The sequence below is a fragment of the Chlamydotis macqueenii genome, chromosome 3 (assembly GCF_036417535.1).
Source record: "Chlamydotis macqueenii isolate bChlMac1 chromosome 3, bChlMac1.mat, whole genome shotgun sequence".
Lineage (NCBI taxonomy): Eukaryota > Metazoa > Chordata > Aves > Otidiformes > Otididae > Chlamydotis > Chlamydotis macqueenii.
The window spans coordinates 35266375-35288626 of record NC_141558.1 but is presented as its reverse complement, the minus strand read 5'-3'; the positions used below and the strand labels follow the sequence as shown (position 1 = coordinate 35288626).

At 37.9% G+C, this 22252-nt stretch overlaps 1 protein-coding gene across 1 annotated transcript in view; it reads right to left on the bottom strand.

Moving 5' to 3' along the window:
- MEI4 (meiotic double-stranded break formation protein 4) overlaps positions 1-22252 on the bottom strand; it is a 75154-nt gene that overhangs the window by 34846 nt on the left and 18056 nt on the right. Inside the window, exon 4 of the mRNA XM_086744587.1 lies at positions 11662-11793. Coding sequence (XP_086600713.1) covers positions 11662-11793 — 132 coding nt within the window. The remainder of the gene's footprint in view (positions 1-11661; positions 11794-22252) is intronic.

Genomic DNA, 22252 nt, shown 5'->3' with positions numbered 1-22252 from the left:
AGGTAGCCAATCCCTTTCATCACAGACATAAACCTACTCAATTAACGATTTGCACATCATTTAAATACCAGCAAGACAAACTCAGCTTGTTTCAGAGACAAACTTAGGACAGCAGCTCCTTCCAGATGCAGTGGCATTCAATACAGCTCATGAGCATATGCCCTCAAATCCACACTACAACCAGCAGGTTTGTGTGGCAAGGTTTTTGTAGCAGGGGGGCTACAAGGGTGGCTTCTGTGAGAAGCTGCTAGAAGCTTCCCCCATGTCCAACAGAGCCAATGCCAGCTGGCTCCAAGACAGACCTGCCACTGGCCATGGCTGAGCCCATCAGGGACAGTGGTAGCACCTCTGTGACAACACAGTTAAGGAGGCAAAAAAAAAAAAAAAAAACAACCCTGTGCAACTGTAGCAGACAAGAGGAATGAGAACAGGTGAGAGAAACAGCTCTGCAGACACCAAGGTCAGTGAAGAAGGAGGGGAGGAGGTGCTCCAGGGACCAGAGCAGAGATTTCTGTGGTGCAGCCCATGGTGGAGCAGGCTGTCCCCTGGCAGCCCATGGAGGCCCATGGAGAAGCAGAGATCCATCTGCAGCCTGTGGAGGACCCCACGCTGGGACAGGCGGAAGGAGGCTGTGGCCCTGTGGGAAGCCCATGCTCAAGTAGGATCCTGGCAGGACCTGTGGACCCATGGAGAGAGAGAAGCCCATACTGGAGCAGGTTTGCTGGCAAGAATTGTGACCCTGCAGGGGACCCACGTTGGAGCAGTCTGTTCCTGAAGGACTGCACCGCATGGAAGGGATCCATGCTGGAGCAGCTGATGCCTCCCATGCAAGGGACCACACACTGGAGCAGGGAAAGAATGTGAGGAGTCCTCCCCGAGGACGAGGGAGAAGCAGAGACAACGTATGATGAACTGACCACAAGCCCCATTCTCTGTCCCCCTGTGCCACTGGAGAGGAGGAGGTAGAGAACTCAGGAGGAAAGTTAAGCCTGGGATGCATGGAGGAGTTGGGGGAAGGTGTTTTTAAGATTTGGTTTTTATTTTCTCATTATCCTACTCTAATTTTGATTGGTAATAAATTAAACTAATTTTCCCAAGTCCAGTCTGTTTTGCCTGTGATGGTAACTGCTGAGAGCTCTCCCTGTCCTTATCTCGACCCATGAGCCTTTCGTTGCATTCTGCCTCCCCTGTCCAGATGAGGAGGGGAGTGATAGAGTGGCTTGCTGGGCACATGGCATCTGTTGCTTATCAAAAAAAGAATGTGCAAAGAACAGAAGCAGGTTTTTTTTATGCTTTAAGCATATGACAGCACACCACAGAAGATATGCCATTGTGCACTTGCTTAGTGGTTGTAACATCGCATAGCAAGCTACATAATGAGTTTTTAAAAGCACTTTAACATTTTAGAAAGCACTGAACAAACACCAGTTTATTATCCTAGTATTGTAATTTAAAGTAGTGATGGTTATGCATAAGCTCTGTATGTAGATAAGCACAGCCTCAAAGGTATTTTTAGAAAAAAAAAAAAAACCCAAATCAATAAATGAGATCCCAGTGAGGCCAGTCGATGTTCCAAGTTATTATGTACAGGACTGGCTCATATGTTCAGAGAGAGGCAAGTGTGTGTGTGTCGTAGTTCAGCCCCAACGGGGACCAGACTACGCAGTCTCTCTCTCACTCCCCCCACTCTCCAAGAGAATAGGAGGAGATTTGACAAACAAAAGAAAACCAGGAAAAAAAAACCAAACATGCGGGTTGAGATTGAACAAAAAGTAAATTTAACAGTAATGACAGAAGAAAACAAGAGAGTGATGGAACACAAATACAGTACAATAGCTCACAACAGATCTCCACATCCAGCCTCTTCCAACTAGCAGGGCCTCCCTTTAGCACCCTCCTCACTTATATACTGAGCATGATGTCAGATGGGATGGAATAGCCCTTTGGCTAATTTGGGTAAATTAACCCCAGCTGTTAGCTAATTAGTTAACTATCCCAGCCATAGGGGCTACCAGCTTCAGTTCTCCACCCAGCTCAGGTAAATATTAACTCTATCCTGGCCAGAACCAGGACAGTGTGAAGCTAAGAAATCGAAAGGTATTAATGTGTCCTTTAAAATAAAAAAAAAAAAAGTTTTGAAAGAAAGATGAAGTGATGATTTCACTAGTTTCTACTATCATTCCATAGTTTCAATTTACATTTTACTATATTTAACTGGGCTCTTATTTAAAGACAGTTTTAATTATCAACTGTAATCACTCTTCCAAACAAAAACCCATTGTATCAGTAACTTCTACTTAGAAATTCTAGGGCTACAACTCTTCCCTTTTCCATTTTATGAAGATATGAAATACTAAAGCAAATTAACTGCAAACCCATTGACACAGGAACTGCGCATTTATACTGTATCCCAAAAAGCATTTAGTGAACTGTGTTAAAAGTACATCGCAATGAGGGCTTTAAACAATTCTCCAATAGAAAAAAAAGAAAATCAGAAAGTAAATCTGTAACAAAATGTTACCTTTCCTGTAAAATGAACTTCTAAGAGCATATATGGTATATATGCTAATTCACATAGACAACTCCAATATCCAAAAGCATCGAGGAAGCAGTGCTTAATTTTCTGTAACATCATTCCATTTTGCAAATCACTGTCAGTAAGCAAGAATGCTCCATGAATAAAGGAGGCTAACAGGAGCATTAGAATTACCTATCTGGAGACACAGATTAAGTAATAATCAAATGGTCTTCCAGACTAGCAGATACACCACATATGCCACAAAAATCAGGTGCTTCTTCCTTATTCACATTCTGCTTTCAAGCATGCAAAAGGACTAACCGAACTGTAAAGAAAGCAATAGGAAAAGGATTGAATTAACAGTGAGAATAAGGAAGTAAAAGCAGCATCAACCTAGAAAAGCTTTTTTTTTTTTTTAACTGTATCAAGAATTCAAATAGGTCATTTTAATTTATAATCATGTTATTTTTGCTTTTTTTAAAGCCTGGATTTGGTGTACGATTTGAAATAAGATAATTTCCAGGAATATTACTTATTTACTTGTTGAGGTATTATATATTCTGATTTCTGTAATTAAGCATTTTTCCTTTTCCAGTATTATGTTTCCATGAATGAGATGATCCACCAATATTAAGAGTGATAATTCTGTAGTCAACAGTAATACAGAGTTCTCCTCATGTAATCAATATTTGCTGCTTCTATTCCCAAACACACCTGAGGTTTTCTGATTACATGTCACCCTCAATTTTGCCAAGCATCTAAATGCAGTTAAAGCCCTGCTACCTTCTGGCTCTGTAAGAATACTTCTAAACTCCTTAGCATTATCATTTCATGATAGCACGAGAGGGAAGAGAGAAACTGCAGGAACCATTTGTCATTTTGCAGTTCTGACACGTATGCATCTTAACATCTAATCTGTAACAGGGGATGACGTATGCAGCAAAAGCAGGTATTTACTTCAAAGGTGTATGGCACTCTTCCGACACATACCGAGTCTCAACTGATTCTTTCATTCCTGTCTTTCATGGGAGAGATTTATGTTTGTACAAGACCATATCTCCAATCTAGGTATCTATATATGAGACAAAATGCAGATCCACTCTTTATTCTACCCAGCCATTATTTCCTTTGTTACCAGTAGCATCAGCAGTCACATGGAATTAAAAAAAAAAAAAAAATCCTACATTTACTCAGAGCACTATTTTGCAGCATCTTTAATCATTCACAATTTGAAATATGTTACAAACTGTGCTTATCAGCATAATAAGGAAAGAAATGACATCTTAAAAAGGATGAACAGATGTCCAGATGCAAGTTTAATTATTTCCATGAGGTCTACATGGCATCAATCTCTTGTCTTTTACCTGGGTGAAGTATCAGTAATCTGAAGCGTTAGTAGAAGTCAACAGCAGAAACTACAAAAAGCCAAATATGCTGGGTAGCCATTTTAGCACCTTGAACAGTGGACTGCAAAATTTATTTAGCTTTTCTAGTTGCAGAATATTCTCAGCTATTTTTTTCCAATGAATTATTTTAGCCATTTTCTACCATATTTTGGAAAAATATAGATTTTTTCTAACCCATACAAAAGTCCTATTACAACATACATAAACTTACAGCTGAAGAGATTAAACATACTGCATAAAAGAAGTAAACGTCTTGGAAAGAGAAGCTTATCCAAAGAATTCTCTACATCACATCAGACGCACTCACATTTGGAATAAAGCCTGTAGTGGGTACCATACCCGCCCAGAACGTCCACTGGATACTGCATGGAGAAAGGCTTATGAAGACAAGCCCTGACACTAATAGCTCAATTCCTAGCACTTTAAATCTTCCTGTTTTCTAGCTGAACACAGCTCCAGGCAAACTCCTTTTTCCCTGATGGATCAATTACCAACTGAACTAGTCCATCTTCGCATTCACAATGTCTCTAATTTGCAGGCCTGCTAGAAAAAAAAAAAAGGCTCTCCAGCCACAGGAATACTTCAGCCCGTCATTTGCTTCCATGTAGAGGTATTTTGCCATACAGTCTGAAATTTCAGTGACACAACTGTTTGCTATCCAGTACTGAATGGCAACAAAAATCTCAGAAAATGCTCAAAATCATACTGTATCCATGCTTCTCCTTGTTTTTTTTCTTCCTAAATACATTGCCTGCATAGACTGTTAGTTTAACAGAGCTTCCTATTTGGAGATATATGCATCAGACATGCCATAGCTGAATGCACGTTACAAGAACCTCTAGTCCATCATCAATCTCTTCCAATGATGTGTAACACTTAAAGAATTTGAATACTTGGGAACTAAGTTAACTTATTAATTAAGCTAACTAAAATATAACTTGTTACAAACATCTAGTAAGGTTACTTACATAACTTTGTCAGCGTTCAGACAGAAGTATGATTTGCATGGCTACCTGTTACAACTGTTCTGTAGGATCAGACCTTTCCTGGCATAACAGCTCTGGTCCAGATCATCCAAAAGAAATCTTCAGAGAGATATAATGGGATTTTCCTCCCTTAATTTCAGGTGTCTACAACATAAACATCTACGTTTCAGCTGATCAACTTAAGTTTCCTTCCTTATAATTAGAAGAGAGAAGTAGACAACTCTACGGCCAATTATCATAATTATGTGCATCCAAAATCGGTTGGACAAGAAATGCCTCTCTCCCTCCCTTGGCTATAAAGGAAAACTAAAGTAAGCAAATCAGATGGAAATATCAGAGAAATCTGAAGCTAAGTAAGACAAATCCCACCATATGTCTAACTCTTTTGGCTCATTTGAGTCAAAGCTCTTCTGTCATAATGAGCCTGATTCTCATGAACTTATGCAACATTCAACAAAGCCTTGCACGACTATCTGTCTTCACATTGACAATTTTTTTAGTTAACCTTAGCAGCTTGGTTTTCTTCTATGAGAAGTAGACAGCACTTTCTACTACATACATCTAAACTAAATAGGATGAATAGTTGCCAAGGCAACAGCTCCAGTGCCAGCACGATCCACAGCGGAGCACCCTAGTGCAGTGCACAGGGGGGTTTCCAGAGCCAGGGAACCTCAGAGGGAGCCAAAAGAGCCACCAGAAGCCTGCAGCTTGTGAGACAGCAGCTGGTGAGACCTGGGCAGGGCCAGGAGCAATGGCAGCCAAGCCTCCCTCATGTATAAAGCAAGCCCTTAGGGTGCGCCAGCAGCTAGGGTGGGCAAGCATCACGCCAGCAAGGGCGTGGTGTGGCAGTTTGCGTGGCAGTTCATGTGGAAGGGCACACAGGGAGGGCACCTCTTCGAAGGAGGGGCATTCCACTAGCCTAGAAGTAGAAGAGACTTGAAGTACACATAACCCCGCAGCCAGGCACTGTTCTGCGACCACCTGCACAGGTCAAGAGCACTCATCCTACCTGACCCTCAAGGCTGAACGGTGGGCACTTATCTGAGGGCAAAGGCTGTAGCTCCAGCTGGGAGGCCTGCACCATCTAGCCCTCCACATAGACAGAGCTCCTAAAGGGAGAGACCACAGTGCAGACCTCAGACTGCAGGAAGTGCACCTTCCTCCTGGGGCAGCAACAAGTGGCAGCCCTGCCTGCAAAAGGTGTGCACAGGTGGAGGAGCTCCTGTGGCAGGTGGCTGAGCTGCAGGAGGCAGTGAGGAGGCTGCATAACAGCAGGAAGACTGAGAAGGAGTTACACAGCTGGTTCCAAGTGTAGTCTGCACTGAACCCACAGCCCACGGCCAAACAGCCAAAAACTCCTCCACCAGCACATACAGACGGGAAGGGAGCCAATGATGCAGAACAATGGAAGCTTGCAATGGAAAGGAAAAGCAGGAAGAAGAGACTTCCCTTGAAACCTGAAGTGCCCTTGCAGAATTGCTTTACTGCTCTGCAGACTGAGGAGGACAGCCCAGGCACATCGAAAGAGACATTAGAGCTGAACAAAGCAGCCCAACCTGCACCTCATATAACAACCAGCATAACTAAGAGAAGGTGACGGGTGACAGTAGTAGACAACCCTCTTCTGAGAGGTATGGAGGCACTCATTTGCCAACCTGACACACTCTCTAGAGAGGTGTGCTGCTTACCAGGCTCCTATCAGGGTGTCACCAAGAGACTACCAAGTCTCATACAGTCCAGTGACTATTATCTGCTGTTGCTGTTTCACATGGGCACCAGTGATACAGCCAGGAGCAACCTGAAGACTATCAAGAAGGATTACAGAGTGCTGGGAGCAGTGGTAAGGGACTCTGGAGCGCAGCTACTTTTTTCATTCATCCTCCCAATCAAAGGGAAAGGGTTTAAAAGGGCCAGTCGAATCTGAAGAACCAGCAAATGATTACAGGAATGGTGCCACAGCCAGAGGTTCAGTTCCTTAGACCACGGGACTTGCTTTGACAAATCTGGTCTACTAGGGGCTGATGGGGTACATCGTCAGAGAAGGGAAAGAGCATCTTCGGCCACAGGCTTGCCAAGCTGGTGAAGAGGGTTTTAAACTAAAGTTGCCAGGGGATGGGAACCTCAATTCATCCCATTACGAGTTTGATGCCAGCGTCAGCAACAGATGGCCAGAGCCTGGAGAAGGATCACAAGTCAGAAGGAGAGCACCTGAAGAGCAGCACAAAGGAATTTCAGCCACTCCAGTCACCAAGTCAGCTTCCTCAGGGGCCCAACTTAAATGCCTCTATACAAACACATGTAATGCTCGACAAGATATGTATCAGCAATCACAGAAAAATAGAGCTTTCCAAAACCTCAAAGCATGTCTTTTTCTATTTTCAAATCTATTTTCTGGGTTTTAATTTTCTTTTCAGAGTTCTTGTAATTAACAACTAAGGGGTTAGAAATGGGCACTGAACCAGTATGTGTTTTCCATTTCTGGTCCTCTGACTTTGAAAGGGTTATAAAGGAAGATCTGCTATCATGGTGAGGAGCTCAACATTTGAAAAATAATCCATCTTCCACAGTATCATTCTGAAATCTGAGTATCTTAAAATTTTATCTGCTCTGCTGTAGGAATCCATTTGTGGATCAGAAGATTTCTATTCCACAGGAAGATAAGGTTCAGTAACTGTATTCCTATAAACTGTATTTATGAAGCATGAAAGGTTCCCATTACAGATAGAAATGAAAAGTACATATCCAACATCAGCAAAAATTAAGGGATCCAATTGAGTTTATATTAATATATGCTTTTGCCTAGAAGTCAGTGTCCTGGTGTCAGCAAAGCGCTGAAGTATAAGCTTCACTTTAGGCACATGATGAAATATTTAAACGAATTAAAGCAAACTACTAAACTTGCCTGAGAGTTTACTACCATAAAACTCATCTTAACTGGGTGAAAAATCAGGATAATTACACTGTTTTACATGCTCCTTAGTTACTTTTATTTTCTACATTAACATGTGGGAATATTGGTCCAAAATATTAAACAAAATTCTATTATTCATATATTTCACATTAATGTGCCATATTCTAAGATTAATGGATTTGGCCAATTAGGAAATAATACAAAAATATGCGGAGTAGTCGCTGTACCTTTCTATGTAGTTCATTAGATACACTCTCCTACAGTCAACCTATTTTTTTAATTTTTAAAGCTAGCGGCACAGCTAGCTCTTTAAAACTCTGGGTCGTAAACAGATACGCTTTTCCCAAGAGGACACAGACACAAACTCATTAAAATCAGTCAGAATTTTAAAGTAAAAAATTTTCAATATTTATCAAAGGACATATCCACACACCTACATAACCTGAGCTGAGCACACTTCCTATTGAAGAAATGACTGAGTATAAAGTTGCATATTCTGGAATGCAAACATTTCACAAACTATTTGTAGCTTAGCTCAACTGTTAATGAGGAAGTTAAAATAAAATGTTGAAATATCTAGATGATTCATTTAGAAAAATTAAAAGGAATTTTATTTTAAATCCAAGTCAGTGTTGGAAAACATCTTCAACTTAAAAAAATATATATTCAAAAATAAAACATACATATTTGCTTGGATGAATAAGTTAATTTTCTTCAGTTTCTGTTTTTCCAGATGTGTAAAAGTTAATTGCAAACTAATCTGAATACATCCCTCAGATGATTTCTTTATTTCTCCCACCTGCCAACAAGAACAAAAAAAGAAACAAACAACAAAACAAAAAGGAAACAGATATTGGCACACCTCTAATCACAACTAACAATTACAACTAACTATTCATAATTAAGTCCCTAATTTGATTGTCCTAAGTGGAAGACATGAAATGCCCTTGCAATTAACAGCAGTTTTGCTTAAGTAACAAAACAGGATTAGGATACTTGTCAGCTAATGAAGTTTGATTATATAAAGTATTATCCTTCTGCAAATTCTAATTTAAGTATTTATGATTTTTTTTGTAAAGCTGTCATTTGGTGTATTTCAAACTGATATTATATTGTTAGTTTTGATTATAAAACAAGAAAAAAATATTTTCATCCCTTCTAGAATCAAGCCTACCAGAAGCAGAATCATGCCTGCATAAAGTCAGAAACAACCAGAAGCAAGTCTGTAAATCAGGCTGTCAGAGATACTAGACTTTAGTGTCCTATTGTGATAAGTAGATAAGTTTTTGTTAAGCAGTATTTTGAGAAAAAAAAATAGCACATACAGAACATGTAAGAGTCTGTAAAAGAAAACAGTACATCTATCTGGACTAAATCAAGAATGCATAAACTTTAAAAACATTGACTTTACAGCAAGCTAAGCAAACTAGAACTTCAGTCACTTTCCCTACATGAACTGCAGCTTTTAAAAATCTCATAGTCCTACAAAGTGTTAGCTACAGATAGACACACAGCTGCTACGGCTTCAAATTCAGCCACTTTGAACCTTGCGCTATTCCCAGAAAAAGTTCAACACTGTGTTGTGGCGTGAACATTTCAAGACTACTTTTTTTATTGTAAAATTAGTCACTGGAGTCTCTACCTAAGTGCTTGAAGCTCACTTAGTCTTCTGATGGTCACTTAAATGCAAAGTGTTTTAAAAGAAAGTCCCATAAGCTTTTGTAAGATTATATGAAACTCCTATGGGTTTTGGCTGGTTGATCCAGATGCATTAATCTTTCAAGAAACACTTATAATGCTGGATGAGGAAAATACAAATAAATAAACTACTATATCAGTTTGTTGTTTGTTTTTTTTTTTTTTTTAAAAAAAAAGAGAGGGTCTACCACATTTCAATAGCAGAAGGCAGACTGACAACTTAATGGGAAGAAGCAGAGCAGGGAACTCTCCTTATGTAAATATGGCTCTAAATTCTTGAATATGAGAGAATTAAATAATTTCTCTGCGTGAACAGAAAGGCCTGTTTTTTTTAAAAAAAAAAAGGTGAAAGGGAACCTTATTAAGTCTTTTGTCAGAGAATCTTTCTATGTTTCCCATTGTACAGTAATAAACATTAATTTCCTCACTTGTAAAGGTGGGAGGCATTTCAAGGCTCTTGGTAGTAGAAAGTCTGAAAATTTGTATTGTGGACTGAAAACGACTAAGATTTGCAGCAAGCACAAATGCAAGGTAACTAAAATGTGACGGATAGAGGGCTGCAGGTAGCAAAGACTTAACCTGAAAAAGGATTTGGTCCTAAAGTTGAAAAACGTCAAGTAACAAATGCACTTTATTGTCCTGAATCTCAGTCCACATGTACCAAGTATGAATAAATAGAATAAATTTACAAGATCAAAACATTTTTTTTTCTTTTCTTTTCAATAAATGAGTACAAGTCTCTGTCCCCCCTGGAAATTGTCTCCCACTGCACAGGCACCTTCCCTTCAGTGCCAGAAACAACTTTCTGCAATTGCTCCAGGAAGTACAATTGAAGGTTTCTGGTTCTTGACAGTGGTGGGGGGGGGGGAATCAAGCAGAGTGGTAGCTTTCTCAGAGGTAAAAAAGAAAGGAAAAACTGCTGTACCAACAATTAGGGGTATCAAGCCACCCTAGTGAGACTGGCATTTAAGCAATTTATAACACCAGCTGCAGTATAAGAATTGTTCAGGGATTAAATTACCAACTGCTCTATACTTACATATGAATCAAATCTTCGACTATGTTCCCATAAATAAACAAATTACAATGCCAATAATAAAATAATTTGCCACCAGAGAAATCAGAATCACTTGTGTAGTTAAAGATAATCTTTTACAGTAAAAATCATAGGATACTAACTTACTTCCATTTTCTCAACTCCAAGTTACACAATTTTGTAATCTCCCTTATTATGATCTTAAAATCAAATATATGATTCTTTCCAACATAAAATTAAGCCAAAGGGGAGTCAAACTTCTTTTAGACATTTTTAGAACTAAATTTTATGTACCAAATACAAAAACAATACTTAAAATAATTACAGTATGGCAAGGTTAAGTAGTACCGCAGTAACTAACTTAGCGAAGGTGCTACGCTCAGTGTAAGATTTTCATCAGTGTGGAGCACTGGGTTCTGTGTTGCCACTGGCAAAAACTCTGCTGAAAGGAAGGATGACTAATGCTGTTAAACAGGTGAGATTTAATAATAGTAAAAATAAACAACCTGTTTAAATGTAAACAACAAAACTTTTCTTAATTACATGCCTCCCTATCCTTACATTTGTTTAAAGTCTGTTTGCTTTTAGCTGCCATCAATAACTCTGCTATGCTACTAGTGACTTGAAATAAGACACAGCTCATTGTCTAATTCTTTCAAAACTGGCCTTTCTGAAGCTTTTTCAGATTATAATTCAAACATACTAGAAATTTTGGTTTTACATGAGCTAGAGATAGACATAATTCTTTGTGGGTCCAACTGGATACCTAAGTTTTATTGCCTGCACAGCAAACAATTTACACATTCCAATAATTGTTTTAACTATTTATTTCAAGTCTTTTCCAAATTATACACCATAATCTTAATACAGTCTATTTATTAAACAGTGTGTTAATTTTACTTTTGTCTATAAGTATATTTTCTTTTACTTTCCATCTCTTTTTTTTTTTTAATTTGCTGTTAAAGTTAGGTGCTAGCATTTTCTGGGTTCTTAAACCTGCATATTGCATAGAATGATTTATTACATTTTATGAAGCAAATAGATACAGATAAAATACTCCCCAACACCACTCTTCAGCCCTCATCCAAAAGAAAAGATGACAGTACCTGGTGAGCTTGCAACAGCTGCTCAGCAAACTGACGTACTTCTGACAGTAGAAGAGATATTAAAGAATTTCTTAGTATGTTGTTCCTTCCTAGCAAAAGCAGTGTGTGTGATACAGCATGCAGTGCCTGAAACTAAAGAGAAATAACAGTAAGTTCAATTTTTCAAAACACATCTCCGTCTTTTTTTACCTCAAACAATTCCCTTAAATAGAAATAGCATTTACATACTAAAATTTTAAAGGAAAAAAAATAAAATTCAAAATTTTAGAGAATTTAATATGCTATTAAATTACATACACCTGAGATCTATGAGAAACCCACATTCATTACCTAGAAACTTTCCTTTCTCAAAAGATTAGCACTACAGGAAATTGTCATATGAACAAATTCCTCCAAAAATGTGAATTCCCCAGGAGGCAGCTTTTCAGCATTAGCTGTCATGCCCATCTGCCATCACAGAAAATGGGTGACTACCCTGCAAACACAGTAATTCTGTTTGTCACAGGTAGACAAATGAATAAACAAATTATTTGAAATTCAAACACATGAGCAAGCTAAGAGCTATACTAGAGTTTTCTGTCAATGGAGTAATCAGGAACACACTTGATTAAATGCTAACTTATAGAAGATATGCTATATTTTCAAATTCAAACAATTCACTTTCATATTGTTGTTTAACAAGCTGCAACCAAGGCATTTATCTTGAAACACAGGAGGAGTGATGTGAACTTACACGAGAATTATATTAGTAATTATTTTTTTTTGCCACAGTCTTTTCTATTAAAAAAAATGAAAACTGTTTTCTTTGTTGCCTGAAATGGAAATGCAGTTATTATGTATTGAAACATACTGTTCTACAAAGTAAACACGCTATTATTTTGTAAAACACTACTAGAATAAATTACCTTTTGTATATACAAAAGTATTGGAGTTCTTTCAAAGAAAAAAGTAATACACGTTAAATATAATTCTTATAATTTACATTTTAATATAAATATATACCCCTACAACATTAATATTCAGTATCTCTTTGTAAATGAGTATTTTTGACTGACAAAAGGATACTCAGACCCAAATTTCTATATCTAAGAATAACTACCATGTCTGAACCACTCAAAAGCAGACCACCATGTCTTATTAACAGTCTAGTTTATTCCTCTAGCCAGCTCACGTGTGTATACACACATGCATATATATATATGTGAATAAAAATACCTGCCCACCATTTACAAGTTTGCATAGGATGAATCCTCCTGGAAATCCAAAGACATGAAAGGCAGGAATGCGATCCAATAGCTGTCAGCATGGATTCATTAAGGGGAAACTATACTTAATCAACCTGGTGGCCTTCTACAGTGAGATGATCAGCTGAGTGGATAAGGGGAGAGCAGTGAGTACAGTTTACCTTGACTTCATCATGGTTTTCAAGACTGTCTCCCATAAAATCATTACTGACAAAATTTTGGGCTAGGTAAGCAGACAGTGAGGAGGACTGAAAACTTTTGCTGTAAAAATTGTTAATTGGTCAGCTTCCCATGTACAGTTACTGCTTGTCTGTCTGATCACATGGTCAAACTGCCCTGTCAGTTGATGCAATGCCTATTTACCAGCCTCTTACACCCGAGGAGTTTGATCAGCTTGGTTATTATCTGCCCAATATGAGACAATCTCCTATTCAGAGTCTTAACAATCAAACTTTAATAAATCTTTGCTGTTAATCATATCACTTTAGCATGTAATTTCAAAACAAATATAAAAAGAAAACAATATAAGAAAGACAAGTCTTATGTTCAGAATCAAATCTGCAGTCAGATACAAAATATACTCATATTAAAGAGAATTCATAAATAGTATGTATATAGCTTTGAACATCTGTGAGATTAAAATAATTCATAAATGTATACACCAAAAATTCTGTAACAATGAAATGTGAATGAAGGTGAGCTACAAACAGGTTTCAGAACAATTAAAATGATCGAAAGGATAATGTAATGCACAGACCTACAAAGTACTTTGAGGATATATGAATTAAAATTAGACTTCCATATACTGGAAATATACACCCTTCCAAACAAAACAATGACTCCTCTTCCTAAAAAGAATCTAGACATTTACAGTTTTGAAAGATCTCCCCTGCTGTCTACTAAAACTGAATGACAGAAACAAGGTTCGCAACACCTGGACTGACAGCACCCATGTTCCAAAAGGCTACAACTGTTTCAAATCATTACTTGAGTTGTAAACAATGCTAAAAAATAGCACATTTTTAATTAAAGTCTCCGCTCATTTTTATTTATTTTTATAAATTAAGAATAGATACATATTTTATATTCTGTATTTTCAGAGTATAACATTGAGTATACTTGCTAATTTGCCTTCGGCAAGCAAATGAACTAGACAATCTAGAGTTTTTCAATGCTACTTCTCTCAAATAATGCACTAAATGTATATATTTACACACAAATATGATTATGATTGTTCTTTTTTAAGCTCTCTTCTATTTGCTTATAATATTTTAGACAGATAGTGAAACAATGATTAATGCTAGTTATTGATGCTAGCACCTGAGATCTAACTCAAATAGGATCTTCCACAAAATTTCTACATCCTTTCTTGTTTGGCAAGAGTTACCACTTTCTAGTTGGAATTTTGTAGGACTAGATAATAGGAGATCTTCAAATTTAAAGCCTTAGCCTCTACTTAGGGAAGTAAACTGTGATTTTTGTAATGACAGTAATTCAGGTATTTGAAATGCAGGTATTGATGCCACTGAAAAATCCCAGCTACTAACTGATTTATTAATGAGTATTGTATTTTGGTGGATTTCTTAGTATATTTTAAGAAAATGATACAACAAAGAATTAAGGTTACAATGACGCTCACAAACTGTATGCATTAAATGCATACAGAACAAATTTATAGCATATAAGCAATAAATCTGTAAATAGCAAAAAGAACTAAGACTTGGTGTTTCAAAGTAATGCTCACATATTTCTAATTAAAATTTGAAACGTTCAAACTGCTAACAGTTCAAACAGTATGCAATTTCATTAAAGATAAAAGCATATCTTCGTCTCTTAAATCTATCAAACATTAAAAAAGGAACAGAAATCTTTTAATCCCTTGGGCTTACTAATGGTATAGATTAAATAAAACCTATGCTCTTCAGGGATTCTCAGGTAAAAGCAGTCAGAAAATTAGATTGTAAAAAACATATGATCAGAAACAAGAAAATAATGGAGCCTGGTTCACTGTTCAGGAGCGGCATCATCCGTCCCTAACCCTCCTCCCACACCCCGGTCTCTGCTCTTTTCCCATGTTCCTCAGGATGCAGAGCAAGAGTTGAGCAATGCTGTGCCAGTAGCTGGGAAGGATGTATGGATTGTCAGCCTGGCTGATGCCAAAATGAATATATCGTGTGAATGTTCTGCTTGCCTCAAGCATACCAATTTGGTCTCTCCTCCACCCAGCCACTGATTTTAAAGCCTACTGGAAGGTATTTTTGACCTCTTACTTCTTTCCAAGTGATTTTAAACTGGCTATCAGTTTCAAAAGTTACTAGTAGAAGAAAAGATTGACAAGAAAAACAAACAGTGCAATCCTAAGAGATTTGTTTCCCCAGGAAACCATGATAAAAATCTTTATTTACGAATTATTTGTTTAGAATTCATTTATCAGAACATGTTAGTTATCCAAAACTTGTGAGTTGAATTCCTTCAGGAGCTGCACGATTCACTACACCCCGCAACTATGAAAACTGCATCTTAGTTTCTGTTCCACTAGTTTACAGCTTTCACGCCAAGTAACAGCTCTCTTACCCAAGCAGCTGGCATATTTGGCAATACAGGACTAAGACAAATTATTATTACAGGTATCCTCAAACTGTCAGGTGTTAAAACAAAACAGCATTTTTGCCTTTCAATTCACATCACCATTGCCCTTTGCCCATTTAGTCCAACCTGACTTCCACTCCTAATACATCAATGTCAATCAAAAAGTTTCACTTTTACATAGAGAGCATTAATACCCCTTTTCTTATCTTACTGTCATATTGCTTCCTTTGTTAATTTGATGGTTGTCACTTGTCTCTCCTCCTGTTTATGCTGCGCTGTTTCTCCTACTCACAAGGCTTGGGATTTGATACCTATTATTCCAATTCTTTGCTCTGTGAGCCTCATCTCAATCCCTTGCTCTGCCCTTATCCCTTCATAATCTTGTTCCTGCCTCTCTCAACTCTTCTAAACCTGATGTTCTCTACTAGGACCATCAGTTAGCTTCATGGCTGCAAGCTGCCTTTTATATCACAGTATTTCAGTACTTTTTTGCACAGTTTTAGCTGAAAAACATTCTGACAGTGTGACATACAATAAAGGAAGGTTTATTTGCAACATGTTTGACTGCATGCACCAAATTTTTTAAAAAAAACAAGCCAAAATGCAAAGGAGGTGAACAATTTATTTATCCCTTTTTTTTTTTTTTTAGAAAATGTTCAGAAAAGGCAAAAAAAAAAAAAGAAAAATAAAACAAGGTATTTCAATATATGGGAAAGAATTATTGTTACAGCACCTGCACATTGCGCAGAGGATTGAGATGGAGAAACAAATAACCTGCAGTCAGTCTACTAGATATTCTGAAAACCAGAACACTTTGGTGAACGATGCTGGAAAAGCCAGAAATGCCACGCAGATATCATGGTATTCACTGAAACAAACGTGCAACCTACTGGCTTAGATACAGCAGGTACACTTGTAAGAACAGTCCAACTTTGTTGAATTTGCAGAGATAGGAGGGAAGATGTCCAAGGAAGTGTGCTACATGAACTCTTCCCAGTCATCTTTGCTGACCATGTGGCTTGTATGTCAGACTGGGAGTCAAAAGGTGCAATTTTTTCCACTCACAGATTGAAAATATCTTTCTTAGGTTTATTTGTCCATGGCTGCCTAAAAGTCACTCTCTGATTCACTGATCAGCACAGTTCCTCTGGCTCCATATAGGCTTTTATCCAAGCCAGTACCAGTTCCCTAGTGAAACAGGCAGTAATTAGTGCATCTCCTTGCTCCTGTCCACAGGCTAAACTAAGCCAAGTCAGCTGCTGCTGCCACTTCAGCAAGGAGAAGGACAGATGAGAGACCACAGAAACTGCTGTGAAGGAGAAATACACTTTCAGCCACCTTCCTATTCCCCTCTTCCCTTACTGCTTCTTCGTATCAGCAAGACCTCTGGCACCATCTCCTTCACTGCACAAGGGAAGGCTGTTACCGCTCAAGTAAGGAAAATAGACTCGGACCAGACCCAGCACACCTGCAGAAACAAGAATACCCTTAAGTAGTATGTCCTTCAATTGACCGACGTACACAAACCTTTCCCCTCCTCTCCCTGACAAGTGTAAAAACTCAGTACATAGCATAACTTGCTGCTACTTCTCTAGCTGCTTTCTTATCCAATTACAAAAGACTAAAGCATTAAATAACATATTTTTCAGTTTCATTAATATTTTTCTAGTACGGGCTCCATAACAAATGCTTTATTGAACACTAGATAGATAAAAGCTACCAAATCTCCCATCTGTAAACACGGTTTATTTTACAAAGAATGCTCTTACATTGTTCTGCCACAATTTACCTCTGGTAAACTCATGTTGCATTTTGTATCATTTATCTCTAAATCTTTAATTATTATTTTCCTTTAACTTTGTTATAAGGCTTTGTACGTTACTGAGATAAACTGCTACCTAGGTAACTTCCTCTCAATCTTCAGTTTCAAACGCACAGCATGCTATATTAGAAATTCTGCTGTTACAATAATACCATCTCTAAGTCTTTGATTCTAAACTTATTTCACATTTTCTTTCCATTTCACAGGACAAAGACTTGTCTTGTCTTTCCCATTTTGAGCACCTTACATTCTCTTGAGTTGGATTATATATATAAAACAATGACACCTAGTTGATGGGATAAAATACATATAAGAGACCCTGTTGTGAGTTTGTGTTGTTTGTTTGTTTGGGTTTTTTTTTAAAAAAAAACAACAAAAAAGCAAACCAACCAAACAAAACCCCCCAACCCAAACCTGGATGTCCTTAGAAGAATTTAGGGCTGCAAATCACTGTCATATTTAATTTAGTGTCTACCTCAAAATGATAATATCAATTTCCAGACACTAAAACAAAGTACTTTGCTTATCTCACCTCACCTCAATCACCTCTATAGAAAAGACAACGCTTTACTCGAGGGCATGCAAGCACAAGAGTCATCAGTTCATCTGAAGATTAAGTACAAGAAACTGATGTATAAAGAAATCCAGCTAACAGATGCTTGAGGTCCTGCTGGCATCACCGTTTTCACCAATAAATTAACTTTAAGCAATGCTACCTTGGCAGAGATCAAGAACGTCGGCATCTTCTTGGGATTAATGAATTAGGCATCTAAATATCTAATTCATCCAAGAGGCTGGATCCAGTAAATATTGTCAACAGGAAGACAGTATCAATCCCAGTTATATAAGCAGCATTCACAACAGCTGCCACTCAGACAACTCTGATGTTACTGTTACAGTAGATATTTTTTAATACCTACTGTAAATATTCTATGGATTATGAAGAACCAGCTCTAGATACAAAGTGTTCTCTGCCCAAGAGATTAGAATTTCTATCACCCTTGATTCCTCCTTCTTAACTAGTCCTGGTCAGAAGCCTAGAGGAGTGAAGAACCGCTTATCTGCCTGCTGATGCTGAGTTGCCAAGCTATGTTAATGGATGCAGAAAACACTAGGCAACAAGCGTGAGCTCACTCAGAACAGAAGACTTATGCATTCAAAATTTTGACCTGAGGACTGCTTAGAAAAAGTCACTGGATAAATTACAGAAAACAGGTATCTTCTAGCTTTTAGGTTTTTAAACTAAAGAGTGAGCTAGTCATCCTTAAAGAAATTTAGGGATGTAAATCAATGTCTCATTTAAGTGACTAAGATTTACAGACAGTCCCTGCAAACGGAAATGGATTTCAGAAGCTTCTTTCCCAATACTTCACTTTTCCTCCCTTTCCCCAAAATGTGTGAGCTACTTCGAAGACCACTTAAAGATGCCAAGTATCTGGCATGCATACCTAGGAAGAACAGAGTCACCTTGTTTAGGGTTGTAGATCTCACCACAGGAGTTGAGCACTAAAAAGTTACACAACAAATACTCAACTGTCTTTGCAACTGGCTGCATATAATAAGCTCTACAGAGCTTACTTCTCACTTCTATCACCATAATGCACACCCTATTTGGGCAGAAAAAATATCTCCTAGAGAAGCATGACAAATTTAAGCTATGAGAAAAGGTTCATTAGTAAACAGGCAAAAGAACAGAGAAGCCCTAAGATTCTCATTACTAAAGGAGGTACACACATTTGAAGCAATGGTTGAGGACTACTACCAAAAACCCCCTGGGATATACAGCTATCTTCAAAAACTAGAGCATGTAGGAGGTAATCTTCCCCCAAAACAAACAAACAAAAAAAAGCACACCATCTCTGTTAAAAGCAACAAACTGAATTTTTCTGTGAAGTTCTGTGAAGAGAAAGACAATCCTTACAGCTAACTTCATCCTGTAATTCTTCAATAATTGTAGCTTTAGTGTATGATGTATATCAGCTGAGGCTGGCTGAGGAAAGGTGTACAAAAATCTAAGAGACAGACAAAATTTTCATTCATTCATTCCTGTCTAGTTGCTCCTATGATCCATTTTACTGAAATAAATGAGAGTCAGTCAGTTTGGTGATTGCTTTAGACTGTAGCGATTTACAAGACAATGGATTTTGATTATCATTTGACTTAAATAGCTCTCTACATAGGAAAACAGATTGCTGAGAAAATTTAATTCAACAATCAAGAGATTCAAACATTGACTCTTACTAGACCATAAAATCCTGGCAACACACTTTAATATTCATACAAATGAACTGCTCTTTCACTATACTAGCAAAATTCTTTGGCCAATGAAAATGCACCATGTCTTAAGAGCCATGACATTCCCCTTGGGACTCAATTAATTTAGGAAAACTGAAGCCCACTAGTTTTATACTTGGGAACCACCAGTGACATGAATAACTATTTTTACATCTCATTTGTCCCTCAGCAGGCAAGACTCTTGTAACCTGATGAGTTAAGTATTGTCCCGGCAGTTGCTGACAAAAGATACTCCAAACTGTACATGGCTGGGGGAATTTATTGTCATCCAGAACTAGCTGGAGCATGTATTAAAACCATCAGAATTAAGTTTGTGATTACTCTTTTCCAGGCAATTTCAATCATTAATGAATCATACAAATTGTATCTTAGATAAGAAAATATTCACAACCATGGTTCTGATAAATGTGTGCTTTTTCAATTGCACAAGCACACTTCCATACATTTCATTACATAATTACCAATGAGATTCAAACACTTCTCTCCTTCTGCTTTTCACTACACTACATTTCAACTCGTTATTTTCATGAAGAATTGTGAATCTTTTCTCACACAAACATCCAGTTAAGACATTAAATTCTTGCCTTTGCTTTTCAGCTAAATATATCAACAGTAATATTGGAGCATTTGCAAAATTCTACATGAAGACTTTTAGATGGAATATAAGACAGAGAAAAATGAAAACAGGCAGTGAAGCCCCAAACAGGATAAGAGAAGTTTCTAGAGACTATGTTCACATTTCAGTATCCATTCAGATACTGTTAACACAAACAACTTCAAAACTACTACCCTGAAGGTAGGGTAGCCAATTTCCAAAGGGGACAAGGATTTTAAAAAAGGAAGGAAATCACACATAACTTTTTTTTTTTCCTTTGAACGGAGTAGGCAATTTATGACTCCTGACAGCATCTTCCAAGTCGGTATCAATGTTTTAAACATAGCATGAGAAGAAGCAAGCAACCACAGTTCACTAGAATACATCTCTTCCTTCTGGGTCTTGTTTGAAAGAGATAATGAGTGAGGTGGGGCAGATGGATGAGATGTTTGTTGAACAGGAACAAGACACTCTCTTCTGAAAGCTTACACAGCTGAACTTTAGAATCCTGAAGGCAATGTACCATTGTTTAACTCCTTACAACAAGAGGTCCAAGAAACAGATACAGATCTCTGTACAGAACCCAGCACGAAGGTCAGGATCTTCTGGCACATATCTAATGCATTAGCCATGCTCCAGCTTACAGTATCAGTTGCACCTGAAAGTACAACCAGTGAACTGAACTTCTGTCAACAATGCTGATAAACTAATGTGACACCACTAAGGATCACATCACATAAATCCTATTTAATGAAGCACCCTGTGACTGTATTTGGCCATGACAGCTTTGAATACAGCTGAACTGCACTAAAAGAAGTTAGATAGAAAAGCATTTTTCTTCTATCTCCAAAGTAACCACTGAGACTCTGAATTCCTTAACAATAATTGTTTTAAAGTTTTACACAGCTGTATATATGAGAGATGTAAATAAGACATGTGATTATCTTCATTTCTGTTATAGGGATTTGACTTCTAAAGCTAATTCCATATACTATGGAACTACAGCCAGCTGAAGTTCACAACAGGTGGCTTCCTGGCAGGTTCTAGGATGCTGCCCATGTAATAGAAACTTAGTGTCCTCTCTAAAGTGCCCTACTGCAATGAGCTGTGCCAAAGTTTCTCCAGAAACATAAAACACACATGCTATCCTGAACTGCACAGGGAGCTGGGAATCCCCAGTGTCCCCAGCTGTTGAATTTTTGTGATACAGGAGAAATGATCCCTTGTTCCAATGCATCCTGAACAACAGAGATAAACCTCAATAGAACAGGCTCATCTCAGTGCCTGTGAGCGAGCAATGTATCTAGGAGGAGAGATGCACATTCACTATGTCCCTGTAGAGGTGGCTAGAGGTAGCTGTTGTCAAATCCCAAATGGGTACATTAAGGAAAAAAACATAACTAACCAACAGCAAATTATGTGTTAATTACTAACCAATTAATGTAAAATAAGGCACGCTTTCACTGATCACGGATTGAGACGAATAGGTTGCAATTTCAGTGTCCAACAGAGCTAGCTTTGTGGTACACCACCCATACCGGGTAAAGATCCCACACTTCGGGACAACAAAAGCAACATCTTATCCGTACCAGCATTAGAGACAGGATCATTACAAGCTTTTCTGTGGCAGCCATGTTGAAGACTAACTCTGAAACTCAGCTAATGCTAATTAAGTCAAAGATGTTCTTTGTGTGCGACAAGCTAACAAGTAGAGGACACCTAATTACCTCTAATCAGAACAACACTTTAGTATACATTAACCAAGGACATCCATCCTATTAAACCGTGAGAAGAACATTTAATCAGAATGTTTTGAAGATGCTTTGCATTTGGTGCCAACTACTGAAGAAACTAGGGAAAAGGTAATTCCAGCGGGGATCACAGACTACCAAGTCATGGACCCTCTACTCAATTCATACCACTGACTCAACAGAAGTAGGCGGAGTAACAGGACTGAGCATCTGTACTAATTTACATGCTAGCTGAGGAGATGCTAACCAATCATTTAATAGAATATTAATGCATTTGTGTTAGAAAGATGAATAT